This window comes from Mizuhopecten yessoensis, unplaced genomic scaffold (assembly GCF_002113885.1).
Source record: "Mizuhopecten yessoensis strain PY_sf001 unplaced genomic scaffold, ASM211388v2 scaffold4631, whole genome shotgun sequence".
In the NCBI taxonomy this organism is placed as follows: domain Eukaryota; kingdom Metazoa; phylum Mollusca; class Bivalvia; order Pectinida; family Pectinidae; genus Mizuhopecten; species Mizuhopecten yessoensis.
This window is the reverse complement of record NW_018405643.1, coordinates 592,444-609,414: the sequence shown is the minus strand read 5'-3', so window position 1 is coordinate 609,414 and position 16,971 is coordinate 592,444. Positions and strand designations below refer to the sequence as shown.

Genomic DNA, 16,971 nt, shown 5'->3' with positions numbered 1-16,971 from the left:
GTGGTACAGGGTACATATTATCAAATACGAATGAGCCAGAGTCTGAACATAAAAACACAAAAGTTACAACACATCACCATGGTTACAATTATATGCGTACATTACAGGTAGTTAGTTTAATAGGCATGTTCTCTTTCTATGAGGTTACCAAATCACTAAATGCACTGTGCTAAAATTCTATGAAGAATCCCTGCCCCACTGCACTGGGTTTTTCATATAAAGAGTAGCCTCCCCTTAATTGCGTTTCGGATGTAACAGTAGCAGAGTTGAGTCAGAGCACTTTCATCGACCATGTAGCTCTGTTGTTTAGAGCGACAGTGTAACTGTGGTCAAAGGTTCAAGTCCTGGGCCCGTATTCATGAAACTGTTCTCGTGCTCAAAGGCAGATTTTGAGCTCAGGCCAAATTTCTTATTCCAGTGATCAATTTATGAAAAATTATGACTACGATTTGGAAGATTTTGGGAGAGTCTTGAGGCTAAATACCATTTTCGGTGTTTAAACTTGACTTTTTGACCGTGAAACATAATTTTAAGCCAGTGGCAAGAAAGTAGGTTTTGAGCATAGAATCGATGCTTGGGCACGAGAACGGTGTCATGAATACAGGCCCTGGTCTGGCCACACTGGTTTGACTTTTTTACATTTTGAAGCTGTTGTTGTTATATTTGTTGAATCTATATCATTTGTCATTAAAATTCCAGCAAGATATGGTTTTCTTTTCAGAAATGTTTTATCTAACTCAATCACCCCTGAAAACTTCATAATGAACTATTCTAACCTTTGAATTGGAAGGGTTCAAATGTGTCTTCAGGGGTGAACGAGTTAATATATAGCTTTGCTGTAAAAGTCAAATTCTCCTGCATATTTACAGTTTTGGGCACTGGTACGGCGATCCTTACTTATCATTCTTTGTGAAAATAAATTGTGTGTATAATCCTATCATTAAAGTGAATAGAATTTTATACAGCTTTACATCTTTTAAGTCTTACATCAGAGAACCCAAAAACAAGACATTTAAATGCCAAATATTTAAGTCTTTTTGTACCGTGGTGTCAATACCAAAAATATTTCACAAAACAAAAACCATCCACTTTTCCTTTCTACAATAAGTTGATACTTCTGGTGCTGTGCATGGCAGCATAAATAGGATGGCAAATATTGGGGAATAAGCGATATATTCAGATAACCAAAATTGACTTACATTTCAAATATTTTTAAGTCAAGAGATCTTTTTGATCTGCTGACGTCAAAGTTATTTAAGGAGTTAATAAAAGGCACAGACCTATACAATATTCTGACATAAAATATATAGTTGGAACTGGAGGTCTTGTAATGTTAAGAACAGATTTAAGTTTGTCTATAGTATACAGAAGCATCATCATTCATCAGATAAGGTAAAGAGCCAAGGTACCAGAGCAGTTATGTCCCCCCTCCCGCCCCCCTCCCCCCCTCATAAACTAAGTGCCTAGGTAATAACTATGATTTGCCTACAATAAACACCCACCATTATAAAGTGTAAGTATTTTGTTGAACTTACAGTTTTAAATTATAACTCCGGTTTATATATAAATGATCTAAGTGATCCCAGAGAGATCTTTGCCTCCATTGGTTCAATGAAAGTTAAATATTTTAACCCTTTCACCACTGTGGACCAAAATGGACTCATCCAGATCAATGCATGGTAGAGTTTACTGAAGTTACATAGGGGTGAAATGGATAACCGCCTTTATCTGTTGGGTTGATAGTTTTGTCAACAGTAAATGCATCCTGTTGTAACTTTTGATTTAAACTTTATTAGTGGTGTAACGATATATCGTACTATCGATAGATTGCGATTGAACACCTCTCGGTTTGATTAACGAGGCCAACTTCATAAACTCTATAACAATTGTCGATAGTATGCTAAACAATCGATAGTTTCAAAACTACTAACACTTACGGTTTTCAATATCACACCATGCGATTACGAGTACTGATAATTCAGTCGTTGTCATTAAGACGCACTCGACTGCACTAACACAAGGAGTCAAGTGCGGTAGTCATATTCCGATATTTGTCTCAGTCAAGTGTGCGTTTTAATTGCATATATGTTACAGTATACTGTATACTCAAGTGTTGTGGGAACTTTTGATAAACACGCTAGCATGGCAGCATGGCGACTAACTTGCATATTTAAGACAAAATATTAACTTATACCAACAACCCAACAGAGATTTGACAGAAGGAACTTGGGTAACTGAAGTATCCAATACTATAGCAATACTATTGTAATAGTATACCACAATAATCGAACTATCGCAATAGTGTTTTCTCCAATAGTAATAGTATTGCAATAGTGAAAAATACACACAATAGTCACCCCTAAACTTTATACAGCTATGTTTGACAGTGTCCTTACAATGTTAGACCGTCACTTGACCTATTTACTAAACAGTGATTAGTAAAATACAGAAAAAGAAAAAAATAATATTTCCTGGCAACCTTAACTTTCTTCTGATCATGCAAAATGAACTTTGGAAAGACGTATGTAAAACTAGCAAAGGAACCAATTACTTGTCAAACGGAAATCTACATATGAAATTTGAGAAAAAATCTGTTTTCTTGAGAAAGAGCCATAACAAATTTCAACTGTCTTGCGATCATTTTGGTTTCCCATTCAATCACAAAATAGAACGTGCACAACAATGACCGGGAGGACACTACAACTGACATTTGAGCAAATTCCAGCAATTACTTCCAGAGAAATAGTGATAACAAACTTCCTATCAAAATTCAAAATGGCCACCTTTCTGCCTTCTTTTGGTTTCCGGTGAAACCAAAATTCAATAAGCAAAATTTCCAACGCCTTGAACCTTCACAAGAAATTTGAAAAGATCCTCTCAGTTCTTTAAGAAAAAGTGCTCACAAACTTTATGTCTGAACATTAGGTGATGGCTTCCCGTCAGCCATCTTGGTTTCCCAATCAGTCCCTATATTTAAAGTTCACAACTAAGGATCATGGGGAACCTACCCCTGAAATTTGAGAAAGATCCCTCTAGTTCAGAAGACAGAATACAAATGGACAATGGACGCAGGGAAATTTGAACAACCCACCATGTGAAAATGGTTTCTAAATTTTTTTTGATTAAAACCTTAACCCCCCTGACGATGCGAAATGTCTCGTATGAGGATAGAAATAACCTGTAAACTGCCTGTTGTATTGTTAACTAAGGGACACACAAACATATTCATACAATTGTTCTACACAGTACAGAAACATCATTTTATTGCCACACTCCGAACGTGACTTGAAATCGTCCAATCAGATCTCCGAGCGTGATTTGAAATCATCCAATCAGATCTCCGAGCGTGATTTGAAATCATCCAATCAGATCTCGTCAGCATCTGGTGTGTAGGTGTCGGTCAATCACTCTGAACACATATCATCGTAGCTACGTTAAGTCATTGTCACCTCTAGGGTTAATAGACTACAGCCACACTTGCATAAATACAGAAAACAATTGTCATTTCCTTTTTGTGCCTAAATTGGAACACAAATATATATACAGATATGTACAAAGCTAGACTAGAAAAGCATGTTAAACTTAAATAGCTCATAAAACAAGCACTATACAGGGTTAACCATGTCATCAGCTATATAATAATTGTATTGCTTAAAGTTGAAAAAGGGTACATCCCATCTATATACAACTTATAAATAAATCGGTAATATAATTCTGTTATACATACTTGTCTATGTACATCAGTTATATATATCCATATTATACAGGATGAATAACATTTTGATCACATTCAGAATGACTTTATGTACAAAATATACAACAAAAAATAAAAAAATCTATAATAATGATATAAAATAATAGGACATCAGATCAGTATACGTAAAGCCTTGTAATAATAAAACCAAACCACAGTCGGCAGTGGTAGATGCTGCGTGAATCTTGTGCTAACAAAAATGCAAGATTTGTGCTTTCAGAATGTAATAAAATCAAGAAATTTCTCAGGAATTCTCTGTCAAATAGCAATCCCATATATATATATAATGCTGGTTATTTTTTCAGTAGAATGAGGTTACACCATTATACTTTCTAGTCTTCTATCACAAAATAACTTCAGCAGTGTGTATAATGTGACATTCAATGTTAAACTGTTATACAGTACAAGACATTTTTTTTCAGATTTTAATACCAAATTTGTCCAAACATGTAACTGGGATTTTTATAAGCTTTTATAATAGCAATTGCCGACACTTCAATAAAAAAAATTGTCACTAGATTAAAATCTTTTTTAAATTACTGAAAATAACCATTGATCGGCATCTGCTGATAACCTAAGAAAGTATAAGTACATGATATCTATCAGAGATATAAAAATGAATTCACATAGAGACATTATTTGAAAAGCATCCTCGATATCCAGGCGTTACGCTCACTTTCACTCTCTGCACCTCTGGAATATGTCATAGCAACATCGAAGGCTCAGTGTGCGCACTCGCGGTTACATATCGGTAAAAATTGACAGGCTTTGAAGTCGGGCGTCTCTCCTTTGTAATCTTCAAAGCACAGGTATCAGCCTGGTGATTGGTCAGTATCTTTTTCCTGAGACCAATCAAACGGCTATCTTCGTGCCTTCAATTTTATTATGACACAATCCAGGGGTGTAGAGAGCGTAAGTGAGCGTATATAACCCCTGGATATCGAGGATGTTTGAAAAGATGCTAAATGTGTTAAAGAAATTATTGTTATTCCCCAACAAAACAATCAACTTTGCAAGATCATCAATTGGGGCCATTGTTGTTTTACATCAGTTTTTATTAACGGAACATGGGACTGTCAATTTCTGAGCTTTTTACTTTTTTTTTTTTTATATATATATATATAATCAAAGGGAGATAACCCAAGCAAAAAAAACTTCAGAATCTGTAATACTGTGCTTGAATTATGAATAGTACAAGATTTAACGAGTACCACTGTAACTTACTAAAAGAAGTTAGTAAAATGTGAGGGTGATTTAAAATAAATGCATTGTGAATAAGAATTAACAGGAAAAACAAACTAGGTTCCGTACCACTTACGCTGGTAAAAGGAAAAAAGCCCACGTTTGTTTAATACATAAATACCCACCTTTCTGTCCTACACTAGTCCTGCCTTGGTCCACTACAATTATTTGTATGAAACATCCAGAAACAGCGGTCAATTTAACAATAGCCACTATCGTGTCTAATAACTAATGACGATTTTGTCTTTAGGTTGAATCGCTGTTGAAGGATAGTCTCAATGGGTATCATACCAAATTTGTTCCGTTCCATTCTAACATCACATAAATTCTTTTAAAAGTTGAAATAAATTTTGCAAGTAGTCTAGAACCACTGTTAACTCATTCACCCCTGAAGACACATTTGAACTCTTCCAGTTCAAAGGTTGGAATAGTTCATTATGAAACGTCAGGGGCGAATGAGTTAATGATCCTGAAAATTTTATTCCATTCTTGAACATTCATAAGAAATCGTTGTCAGTACTAAATCAGTTCTACAGCTAAGAAGAATACAATTATGAGGTAACGAAATTGTACTACCGTATGACAAATTTGTAATCAGAATTTGAAATGATGTATGGGTAGATCTAAATTTATATGTAATGCATAGTGTATAATTCTAGCACCTTCTCAATTGCATGACTTTCTGGCAAATCGCCTTACAAACAATCATATATTAAAACTCAAATAACAAGTTCACTAAATGCAAAAATATTACCGTTTCTTTTGTCAATAGCACCATTTTGAAATAAGCGAAAATTCATCCCTGAATAAGCACCTCTCATTAATTTGCACATTATTACATGTTGCCAAGAAGCTTCAAATGTAGCTTGCAGCTTCAAGAATGTCGCTTAATTTGACAAACAAAACAGAATCCATCACAACGTTCGAAGTTTTGAGAGTATTGTTTGTGAGCAGTTGAGGGTTTGATGTGTATCATCACACTGCTCCAGTCCAGTACTAAATTGTTTGTATTTCACAGCCCTCTTCGTTACATTGGAAGAAAATCATTGATTGTAGAGTTCTTGAGACATTTTTTCTCCAGAAATGTCGCAGCTTCACAACAAATAATTGTAACAAGTCAGATTTTGTTGAGAATCTCAATATCACAAATACAGATGCTTCAGTCTACTGTATGATTGTATCTAGGAAAGACAGAATGTAAGAACAGAAGTACGAATAGCTCTGTCACCGCTTTGACAGTCCTCGTTCGCACAGGTAACGCGACGACCTCCACACGTCGTCAGTCTACATACAAAACAATTTACAATAATAGTTTCTCATGTTTAACACAAGAAACTGTATAAATAATTATCTTTGGCTATAATGTCAATGTGATATTCAACCAAACAGACCTCTCCAATATCACACCTGCCATAGCAACAGGTGATTGGTGCTATCGTCCCGCCCTGCAACCTCGTTGGTTGAATTATTGCGGAAATCTTCATATCCGTCGCCACCACTTATGACCAACATCCTTGTTGCCATGGTGGCTGTTGTGGCCGCCATTGAAGATCGTCGGTGAATGTCGTGAATTGCAAGATTGTCTGGTTTGTCCTCGGTTTCCTCATCTTCAGTTCGGGGTTTGGGCGTTGTTGGAGATGATGGAGCAGTTAGTTCTACACATGTCAGAAACCTTACATGTCCCGTGTGACCAAACACCAGACCTTGAAAAGAGAAGGCATTTATGTCAGGATCAAATTCTACAGTGATTGTTGTCTAAAGGCTAAAAAAATACTCCTGCATTACCCCCTACTACTTGCTGTTTATAATGCTTTATTCCGTCTGTTGGAATTAAGACAATATCCTGGTTGTATTAATGCCCCTATTATCGGATGTTAGGACTGCAAGAAAAGAAATCTAGTATGAATGATGGTGTGCATATACATTGTATAAGACTAATAGAATCTTCCCCTACCTTGGGGGTGTGACAGAGAAATCTCAAACCCGAGGGGTGATGTTTTTTTGGTTGTCTAACCCGTCGCTCTGCCGAGGGTTCAACAACCAAAACAATCAACCTGAGGGTCGGAGATTTCTGTTAAACCCTCAAGGTAGGGGATGATTTTTTTTCTCCCATCCTATTATTTCAGTCACAACTCCACAAAAAACACATGTGGGATATGAATATCGTCATTCACTTTTGATGACGTCACAATTACCGGTGACACATTTTAATGACGTCACAATTGAACATGTGCTACTTGGCACGAGGCTATCTTCCCCTAAGGGGTGACAAGCTGATCTTTCCCGGCAAAAATGGAAGACACACCTGTGAAGGGTAGGAGAAGCAAGAATCCTTGCCTGTTTCTGATGGTGTTGAGATGGAGGCACCTGTATGGACGTGATGTGGGACTACTTACCTGTAGCTGAAGATGGAGATGTAGTCCCATAGGGATATAATGCAGGGCTACTTACCTGTAACTGAAGGGGTTGATATGGAGGCACCTGTATGGACGTGATGTGGGACTACTTACCTGTAACTGAAGGGGTTGATATGGAGCCCCGCGTGGAGGTGGAAGTGATGCGTGGCATGGGTATGGTGAGGATGACCCCTGCACTGGTGCCCACCCACAACAAGTCCTTACACACCAGCAGAGCTGTGATCCGCAGGCAAGCCGCCTTGTGTTGTCGAATGATGTCATCAGCCGCTACAAGTTACATAAGCATAGCAGTTATATCTCCTGCAGAAAAAGTTCCAAAACCTTATCGATTTCAAACCTGCCTTTGTCAGTGACCATCTGTTTATAATAACAAATCTAAAATTATCCCTAACCCTTTCACCCCTATGTAACTTCAGTAGACTCTACCATGCTATTACCTGGATGAGTCCATTATGGTCTACAGTGATAAAAGGGCTAATATTTTTTATTACTGTGTAAAGTGTGCACTTGCTCAACAGGATAATTGAACTGTTTGTTTTGGTTCAGAGATATGTCTATATTATGACATTTACCTGCAAACGTATTACAAAATTAGGTTTGTTTGTAGGCTATAACAACGATCTTTCAGTCATATCACAACTTTGTATACATAACATGCATTCACTTTTAAATAAAAAGTAAGTGGTTTAAAGCCAATAGTGTTTTCTTTGTGACTTCAATGTAAATGTTTGGTGTGCAAGAATATATGGAGTCAATTGTCTCAATTGGGAAAAAAGTTCACTTAGAGTGGGCAGAGTTCTTTATTGGAATTTAATGTGATGCCTGAAGAAAGAGGAGTTTTTAATTGGTAAGGGAGGAAGTACTGCATACAGGGACATTTTTGCCTCAGCTTAGCTTTTGCCATTTACGCCCTCTGTAATGAGTGCAAATTTATCATTAAAAAAGAATATTAGAAATAACAAAATTAACTAAAATAAATCAAATCTGAAGGCCAAAATTAATGGGTGAATTAGAATATGAATTCTACCAGCCTAGGGCAAAAGTTTGACAGGTTGAAGGTTTTCTGGTATAAAGTATATTGGTTCAAAGGCTAGGGATGAGTTGCTGATTGGATGAGGGGGGGGGGGGGGGGGGGGGGGGGGGGGGGGGGGGGGGGGGGGATTATTTATTAGGAGGGGAGGGGGAAGTCAGTGGCTGTCTCCTACTTACATTGAAGTTTCTGAGCCACAGAGTGAGCTATGTTGACCTCAAGCAGTGGCTCGAATGATGTGGCATGATAGAGGGAGATCTTTGAACTGTGCTGTGAGGCGAGCCACACGCCCTGCCCCGCACACACCAGGCATTGGATACACCGACTAGAATCTGTCGTCACCTGGAACGTCGTCTGTAACAACACAAACATATTGTCTTTGAGCTGGAAAAATATTCCTAGTGATCTGGACGGCAAACATATATGTCTATCATATAATAGGAAGCATGCCACCTTACTATGACATGGAGACTTAAGACTGTATGCCACCTTACAATGACATGGAGACTTAAGGAGGTATGCTACCCTACTGTGACATGGAGACTTAAGGGTGTATGCTACCTTACTGTGACATGGTGACCTAAGTAGGTATGCCACCTTACAATGACACAGAGACTTATGGAGGTATGCCACCTTACAATGACATGGAGACTTATCGAGGAATGCCACCTTACAATGACATGGGGACTTAATGATGCATGCTACCTTACTGTGACATGGGGACTTAAGACTGTATGCCACCTTACAATGACATGGAGACTTAAGGGTGTATGCTACCTTACTGTGACATGGAGACTTAAGAGTGTATGCCACCTTACAATGACATAGAGACTTATGGAGGCATGCCACCTTACAATGACATGGAGACTTATGGAGGTATGCCACCTTACAATGACATGGAGACTTAATGATGCATGCTACCTTACTGTGACATGGAGACTTAAGGTTGTATGCTACCCTACTGTGACATGGAGACTTAAGGGTGTATGCTACCTTACTGTGACACGGCGATGCTACCTTACTGTGACATGGAGACTTAAGGATGCATGCTACCTTACAATGACATGGAGACTTAAGACTGTATGCCACCTTACAATGACATGGAGACTTATGGATGCATGCTACCTTACTATGACATGGAGACTTAAGGATGCATGCCACCTTACAATGACATGGAGACTTAAGGATGCATGCTACCTTACTGTGACATGGAGACTTAAGGATGCATGCTACCCTACCCTACTGTGACATGGAGACTTAAGACTGTATGCCACCTTTCAATGACATGGAGACTTATGGAGGTATGCCACCTTACAATGACATGGAGACTTAAGGGTGTATGCTACCTTACTGTGACATGGAGACTTAAGGATGCATGCTACCTTACTGTGACATGGTGACCTAAGGGTATATATATATGCTACTTAACTTTTACATGGAGACATGCTTTCCTTGAGATCTATACATTAGAAAAATGTGTATATTAAAATGTTTTGATAAAGTGAGTCGCTCAACTTACCTCTATCCGGAGAGTGAGAGGGTTAATGACGTTCATGACGTTTTGACAGCCGCACCAGAGCTTGCCTGCCACAGCTAACATGCGACTGATAGGAGAGATGACACTGCCAACGGTACGTGTGTATGGGTTTTCTGTGTCCCAGATCCCATCTAAAAATAGCCAGCATGTGATTGTGGTAAGGGAGTAAGTTTATAATAAGGAATTTAGTATGAGGCGGGAGGTGCCCACGATATCAGGCTGAGGAAAGTGTTTGTAAAACAGAAATTACTGTTTGCAGCTGGCAGAGAGTTAAATTGATGTTTTGACCAATATTTCAGTACAGTTGATTACACTTTATGTCATGATGTTCAATATCAATTATAGTTGACTCCTGTTAATGTCATGATGTTTAATATGCATTAAAGTTGATTCCACTTAATGGCACGATGTTTCATATAGCATTTACCCTAAAAGATAATTTCCTTACATGTACTCATATCTGTTTATATCATGTGAACTGACATGAAGTCCTCTTAATGTAATGTTGTAATTTCAGTTATTAAACATTCAACATTTCAACATTGATAAAGCAGGCTTAAAACTATGAAACCAAGCTGACTATTCATGTAATGACCCGGAAGGTTCACTTCACATTTACATGACAGTTTAAAATAATATATCAAACAGCTGTTAAAAGATGTCTTCAGTGAACCTGTAAATCTATGTCATCTGAGTAGGGGCAAGTGCATAGCAGAAGAAGATGTTGTTACATACCCGAGTCTCTCTTGTACACGATCAGGTCCCCATTGGCCAAGGAAACAAACACCTTGTTGTCTAAATATCTGTAATTCAAATTAAAACATATTTAAATGCCAATCATACACAAAAATCATCAAATTTTCAAAACTTATTGAAAGCTCTTCACATACTTGAAGTAATGCAAACAAGCGTGTTTGTACTTACACTATACAATAGACTGGGGACCCGTGGTGAATCTTGAGTTTATTCTTTGTGGTTTTAATATTGTCTGTGCATTGGAATATATGTATACTGCAAAGAGAAAACAGGAAAGTTAAACAAGATATACCTAGCCATGTTAACACACATTAATCATTGTTTCTGGTTATACTTTTATAAATTATAGTTATACATCGGCCCTCGGATCATGAAATAATCTTAGACTGAAGCTTTTGCATAGCCAATCACTTATGACGTCACTTTTCATAACGCTATTTGTGATTGGCTAGGAAAAAACTAAACAGTTTTTGAACTTAAAATTGTTTCATGTTCCTGGGGCCTGATAGCTTTTGAAGATCTTTATTTGACAGGACTTTTCACGATTAACATAAACTATCAAGGTCAAACCAATGATAATTCCAAATCTAAAAGCTTTTTATTCATTAACGAACAAGAATCTTAGAAAAATGAAAAAAATAAAAAAATTTTAACACCTTGCATTAACTCATTGACCCCTGAAATTTCAAAATGGACTGTTCCAACATTTTGATTGGAAGAGTTCAAATGTGTCTTCAGGGATGAATCAGCTTTTGAGAACTTGTAGAAATCCCAGAACATCGAGGTCACTTGCTACATTAACCTACCAGCCATCCTCCGTGCCCAGCCACATTGTACTCTTGTGAGCGTCCTGAAGCCAGTTACCGGTCATGGTGAAGGGGTCAAGATTGATCAGCTGGGACACAGGACTTGCCTTACCCTCCGAGGAATCTGTGTTAGCACAAGTGAGAAATTAAGTGACACTCCCAGAAATCTATAGCTTTACAACAAAATCTTTAACGTTAATCTTGAAAAAAATGTCTTCTCTTCTTTATGAAATATATTGATTCCTGAATTTTAATCGTCCTTCTGGTTACTGAATTCAAATTTAGATTTAGATATTTTTATCCAAAATATTCTTAGCCTGTATATTTTTACCAATCAGATTTCACCATGAGACTTTTGACTTTTACAGTAGGTGAATGTCCCTACCTCCTAAGTACAGATCCTTGGGTTTGTTATCAAACACAGTCTCACTGCTGCCTTCGTCTTTCTCCTGTTGTGCCTCCTCTCCCTCCATCTCTTTCTCTCCTTCTACTTCCTCTTCCAACTCCTCCTCCTCTTCTTCCTCACTCGACTCTGAATCTGTTTGGTATCCAGCAGAGGTTGCGTCCTCCTCGGGCTCCGACACATCGTCCACCTCCTCGATATTGATCTCAGGACTGTCCTCTGCCACTGATGGTACCGAGTGTTTGTGGAGGTTTTTCTTAGAGCTACTCTTCCTGCAAAACAATCACGAAATTAAACCTTACAGCAATGTTTACATAATTGTAGAGACCACAAATTGTATGCCAATAATAACACTGCAGAGATAACAAGTTTACACCAATATTAATTTTGCCACAGATTGTAAAAAAAAAATTGAGTGTTCATAAAAAATAACAAAAAGTCATAAAAGACTCAAAGCGACTCAAAGCTAATCTATTTTAAAATAATGGCAATCAACCTAAGTCTAAGCCAATGTAGAGATCATGGTATTGAGACATTAACCCTTGCTTAACACAAATACAAAAAAAATTTTTTTATGTATATAATACTCTCTTCCCTTTCTCTTTCGTAAACAAACCTTCTAAATGGACCACTGTAAGCAGGAACTGCACATATACACAGGATACGGGCATTGCAGCCAGGCACAGGTGTGTTCAGGGTGACGATTGGTTCAGGTTGGAGGCTCAGTAGACACATGTGACCCACGTATCCGTCGCTGTTACACACCCACACGTCACGGTAACCACTGTTGTTGAGGCCATCAATGGGGGCCGCACAGGAAAACTGCAAACAAAATACAATCAGATTATATCTTATGTACGCTTTTGCTGTACAGGGAAACTGTCGACCACATCTTCTACATATGGTTAATTCAGCACATATTTGCATTGGTCTTTTTGTATATTTTTATTCAAAGTTTTTAAACAAGATGGAGTCCCAGAAGAACATCTCTGTAATCATTTCGAGCTGCACCTAAAACCACATCAGAATTAAAGTGTTGAAAATCACTAGAAACATGCCATATAGTCAGAAACTAGTCATTGCATAAATTCCCCATTTCTTTTAAGGCTATCAAACGATGCTATTAATGCACATGTGGGTTTTTTCAACATTTAAGGCAAAATCTTATCAAAGAGCAACTGAACACATCTGAGAGTTTTACCTGCATGCCAGCTCTCGTCTTCGTAATCTGTAAAGGCTGCTGAAACTCTGGTGCTCTCTTGTCCGATAGCAGCGCTGCAAAACAGGTAAAACATATTTCTGATAGTTTTTTTCTATATAACTTTTGATTGAAACACAACACTACATACCTAAATATTTTGACCACTACTGTGGCCTTCCTCAGTAGGGCCTAGACTCGCCAGGTGTATATACCTGCAGGGGTCTCTTGACCTGGTTGGCGGTGTCAGAGAATCAGATGTATTTTCATTGTAAGGTTTGGTTCGGTTTGTTTGTGGTTTATGTCCTTTTATCAGCTATGGTCATTTAAGGACGTGCCAGGTTTTGGTGGTGGAGGAAAGCCGGATTTCCCGGAGAAAAGCACCGAACTACAGTCAGTACCTGGCAACTGCCCCACGTAGGCCTCGAACCCGCGACCCAGTGGTGGAGGGTTAGTGGTAGCAGATTGTCAGACGCCTTAACCACTTGGCCACCGGGGCCATCATTGTTATAGGTAAAACACACGTATAGAGTTATAGATAAGAACATAGTATGGGACATATATGCCAAGGGTTTAGTGGAAGACAGTTTTACAGAAAAAATTGTAATACAAAGGATACTTGAAAACAGTGAACTCGGCTTAAAAAGCATAAAGAAAAGATAATTACTCTGCATCAAAAATTGACTTTGAAAAACATAGAAACCCTAAAATACTTCAATTATGACAAATTTTAAAATGCATTCTGTATTCACTTTTCTGACTTGGCAATAATTCTGCTTTGAACCTACATAATTTCTGTTTGGCATCCAGTAACGTTGACTCCCAGATGGCTCGCTTCTCAGCGGAACTGAAGCAGATCTCCAGGGGATAGACCCCTTCCCTAGGGACAAAGAAAAGATGTGTTGAGCTACATGACAGTCAATCATAAAACTAAATCAAAACATACAAATGAACCTAAATAGAATATATAAAAGAGCTTACCAAAGAATAATGACATTATCAAGAACAAGAGTACCGCCGGGCGGAACAAAATATACGCCCGTAAAATGCCATATAGTGTTATATACTTTCTTACATTGAAATGTGATCTGCATCATTCTAAGAGGGGTTAGCTGACATGCTATAAGAAATGTAGGAGAAAATCTCTGGACAAAAAATCAAATACTGAAATGAACAAAGGACAAGAACTTTTGCAAAAATTGTCAAATCAGAATTCTTTTAAGGGAGACACAACTTCATAACATGATTATAATGTATACCAAGTTTCAAAGAGATCGGTCGAAAAATGTAGGAGATTGCCGGACAAACAAAACTTTATGCCAGACGGGCAACCCCATACCATAATACTTACGGGCGTACAAAAATGAGTTTCAGTTTCTTATTTCTTTCTCTCAAAACATTTAATGATTGGAATTGGGTATGGTCTGTCTTGCTGTCAAAGGGCCTTATAAATCAGCTATTAAAAACTTAAAATACTTCAACAAATTCCTTCAGTGACAGCCTTTCTATCGGGGAATTATGGAGACATTGTGTGACAACCTTGGCGGCCACTAAAACCACCATATATTATACTATATATCAGTCCAGCCAAACTGACTTATTACACACGCTAAGAGAACAATCACACTGTTTATGAAACATTTAAAAACAATCACAATATAATTTACTCAGTTCGGTTCAGACATGTTATGTCATTAACCAGTATTCTTTAAAAGACTGAAAAGAATTTTATTGATGTTTTAAATAAAAGTGCATGTTACATGTACAATGAAACCTAAAACACTTCAAATATGAAAAGGTTGTTTCACAGTGTACACAACCTCCATGGCTGTGACGGTCTTCCTCTTGGCGTGCTCGGTGTAAGCGACGGCATATCCCTGAAGACGTTCTCAAGGAAAACCTTGAGTACTCCACGGGTCTCCTTGTAGATCAGACCAGAGATACGTTTGACCACTAAAACCACCATAGTTAGTGGCCACTTAAAACAATCCTATCTAGGTGTATGCAAATAACTCAGCAAGTGAAAGGAAAAGATTCATCTTGATGTCCAGACTTTTGGATGGTAAGTCCCTATAAATACAGGTATAATTTAACCTGGTCTAGATATTGGTAGGTGCTATTCAAGGATCAAATAAATCACACATTATATATATGGGGCAAAGAAGTAATTCCAACAGTGTGGACAAGTTTAGGTTGTCAAATTTTCGGAGCGATCCGCTCCTTTTTCAAGACACAGTGAAACAGAACAGTTACATGTACATATACATCATATTACAAGAAGATAGAATTGATATACTATAATTGAAAATAAAGCTATTATATAAAACCAATAGTCCCCTCGGCTAAAGACAGCCGAAGGCAGCAATTAAGCTGAGAGCATCGCGGACAAGGAACGCTGATNCCCCATATAATATTTTAAGTAATTCGTATCCTACGGACATACCTCCATTAGGATCCAGTGTTAGATGGGATTTTACCATCTATATTACTTCTTTGACCCACACATTATTTATATACACACTTACTGTGTTGTGACTAGAATTTCCATTTTATTTGACTCTAAGGATGGACTTCGTATGCTAACTTCAGAAAGTTGTTTATTTAAAGATGCCAGCATCTCCTTCACGACATCATCCAGACTCTGAAACATATCATATATATGTACACCTTGAAATACTACATCTTTAAATACCGCTTTAATATAACATGCTGTCCAAAAATCAACTTAAGTACAGCATCATAAATGGTCTTGGTGAGCTAGTTCAAACAAACCATGAATTAACTAGATTGTTATAATCTTCATTACACACCAATATTAAGGAACCAACCTCGGAGAGCCCAAAACGTGATCTCTTAACACAATTGGTGTCTTTAACTGTAAAAGGGAACATTAAAAGTGGTCTCTTAAGTTAAGAGAGACTGCCATTGTGAAAACATTTCGAATTGTGTACGGACTTTACCCATACCCAAGTTCTAAACCTCCGAGACACACGAATGGAACATTTCCAGAAATAGGGAGATACTAATACGAGCGCAGAGGCGGGTGATTCGGGGTCATGTTGACGGAATGCGGGAGATTTGTATGACCCGCGCGGGTCATAAGTTGGTCGTGGGTGATAGGTGAGATGCGGGTCATTTAGCAGGTATGCTTAACGTTAAGCGGTCTCTTATTAAAGGTGGCCTCATAGCAATGGACAATGTAGAGCTGTATGCTTTTGAGGAACAAGTTTACAACAATATCAACATCTTAGATACTACAAAGTTTGACAAAGTTTGGCCCATGCCAATCAAGGGGTCAGAAGTGCCTTTAAAGTAACTATAGAAGGCTGACTTTTACTATTACTAGTTTGCAGTGTATCGATACAAATCAATGTTGATTTACAAATAAATTTTAGGACATGTCATGTATTTAGCTCACAGGTGAAAAAACAACATGATATCTGATTGGACAAAAAATCTCACAAAACTGTGTATTTTGAGTTCTGCCTACTAGGTCAACCAATTCTGGTCGAAGTTCATTTGTTTATCATGGAATATTTCAGTACTACCGCGATTGATTCAACCTAGATATGCAAAAGCAGTCTACATGTGTACATATAGCACATGCTGATAATTGTATAGCATGTTACTATAGGTTGTATACGTACAGAATGTGGGTAATTGTATAGCATGTTACTATAGGTTGTTATACGTACAGAATGTGGATAATTGTATAGCATGTTACTATAGGTTGTATACATACAGAATGTGGATAATTGTATAGCATGTTACTATAGGTTGTATACGTACAGAATGTGGATAATTGTATAGCATGTTACTATAGGTTGT

General features: G+C 37.7%; 1 protein-coding gene across 2 annotated transcripts in view; it reads right to left on the bottom strand.

The window, feature by feature from the left end:
- Positions 1-4,481: 4,481 nt before the first annotated feature.
- The window catches only part of LOC110449523 (rho guanine nucleotide exchange factor 17-like), a 67,342-nt gene continuing 54,852 nt past the window's right edge, over positions 4,482-16,971 (bottom strand). Inside the window, exons 12-23 of one of the 2 annotated variants that reach the window (XM_021496444.1) lie at positions 15,669-15,784; positions 13,932-14,023; positions 13,147-13,220; positions 12,562-12,767; positions 11,928-12,217; positions 11,543-11,666; positions 10,905-10,991; positions 10,716-10,783; positions 9,963-10,111; positions 8,623-8,797; positions 7,507-7,680; positions 4,482-6,699 (exon numbers count right to left, since the gene is read on the bottom strand). In XM_021496444.1, the coding sequence (XP_021352119.1) occupies positions 6,398-6,699; positions 7,507-7,680; positions 8,623-8,797; positions 9,963-10,111; positions 10,716-10,783; positions 10,905-10,991; positions 11,543-11,666; positions 11,928-12,217; positions 12,562-12,767; positions 13,147-13,220; positions 13,932-14,023; positions 15,669-15,784 (1,857 nt within the window). In that variant the 3' untranslated portion in view covers positions 4,482-6,397. Of the gene's footprint in view, positions 6,700-7,187; positions 7,393-7,447; positions 7,681-8,622; positions 8,798-9,962; positions 10,112-10,715; positions 10,784-10,904; positions 10,992-11,542; positions 11,667-11,927; positions 12,218-12,561; positions 12,768-13,146; positions 13,221-13,931; positions 14,024-15,668; positions 15,785-16,971 lie in introns of those variants that run through there. The other variant, XR_002462857.1, reaches the window with a different exon arrangement.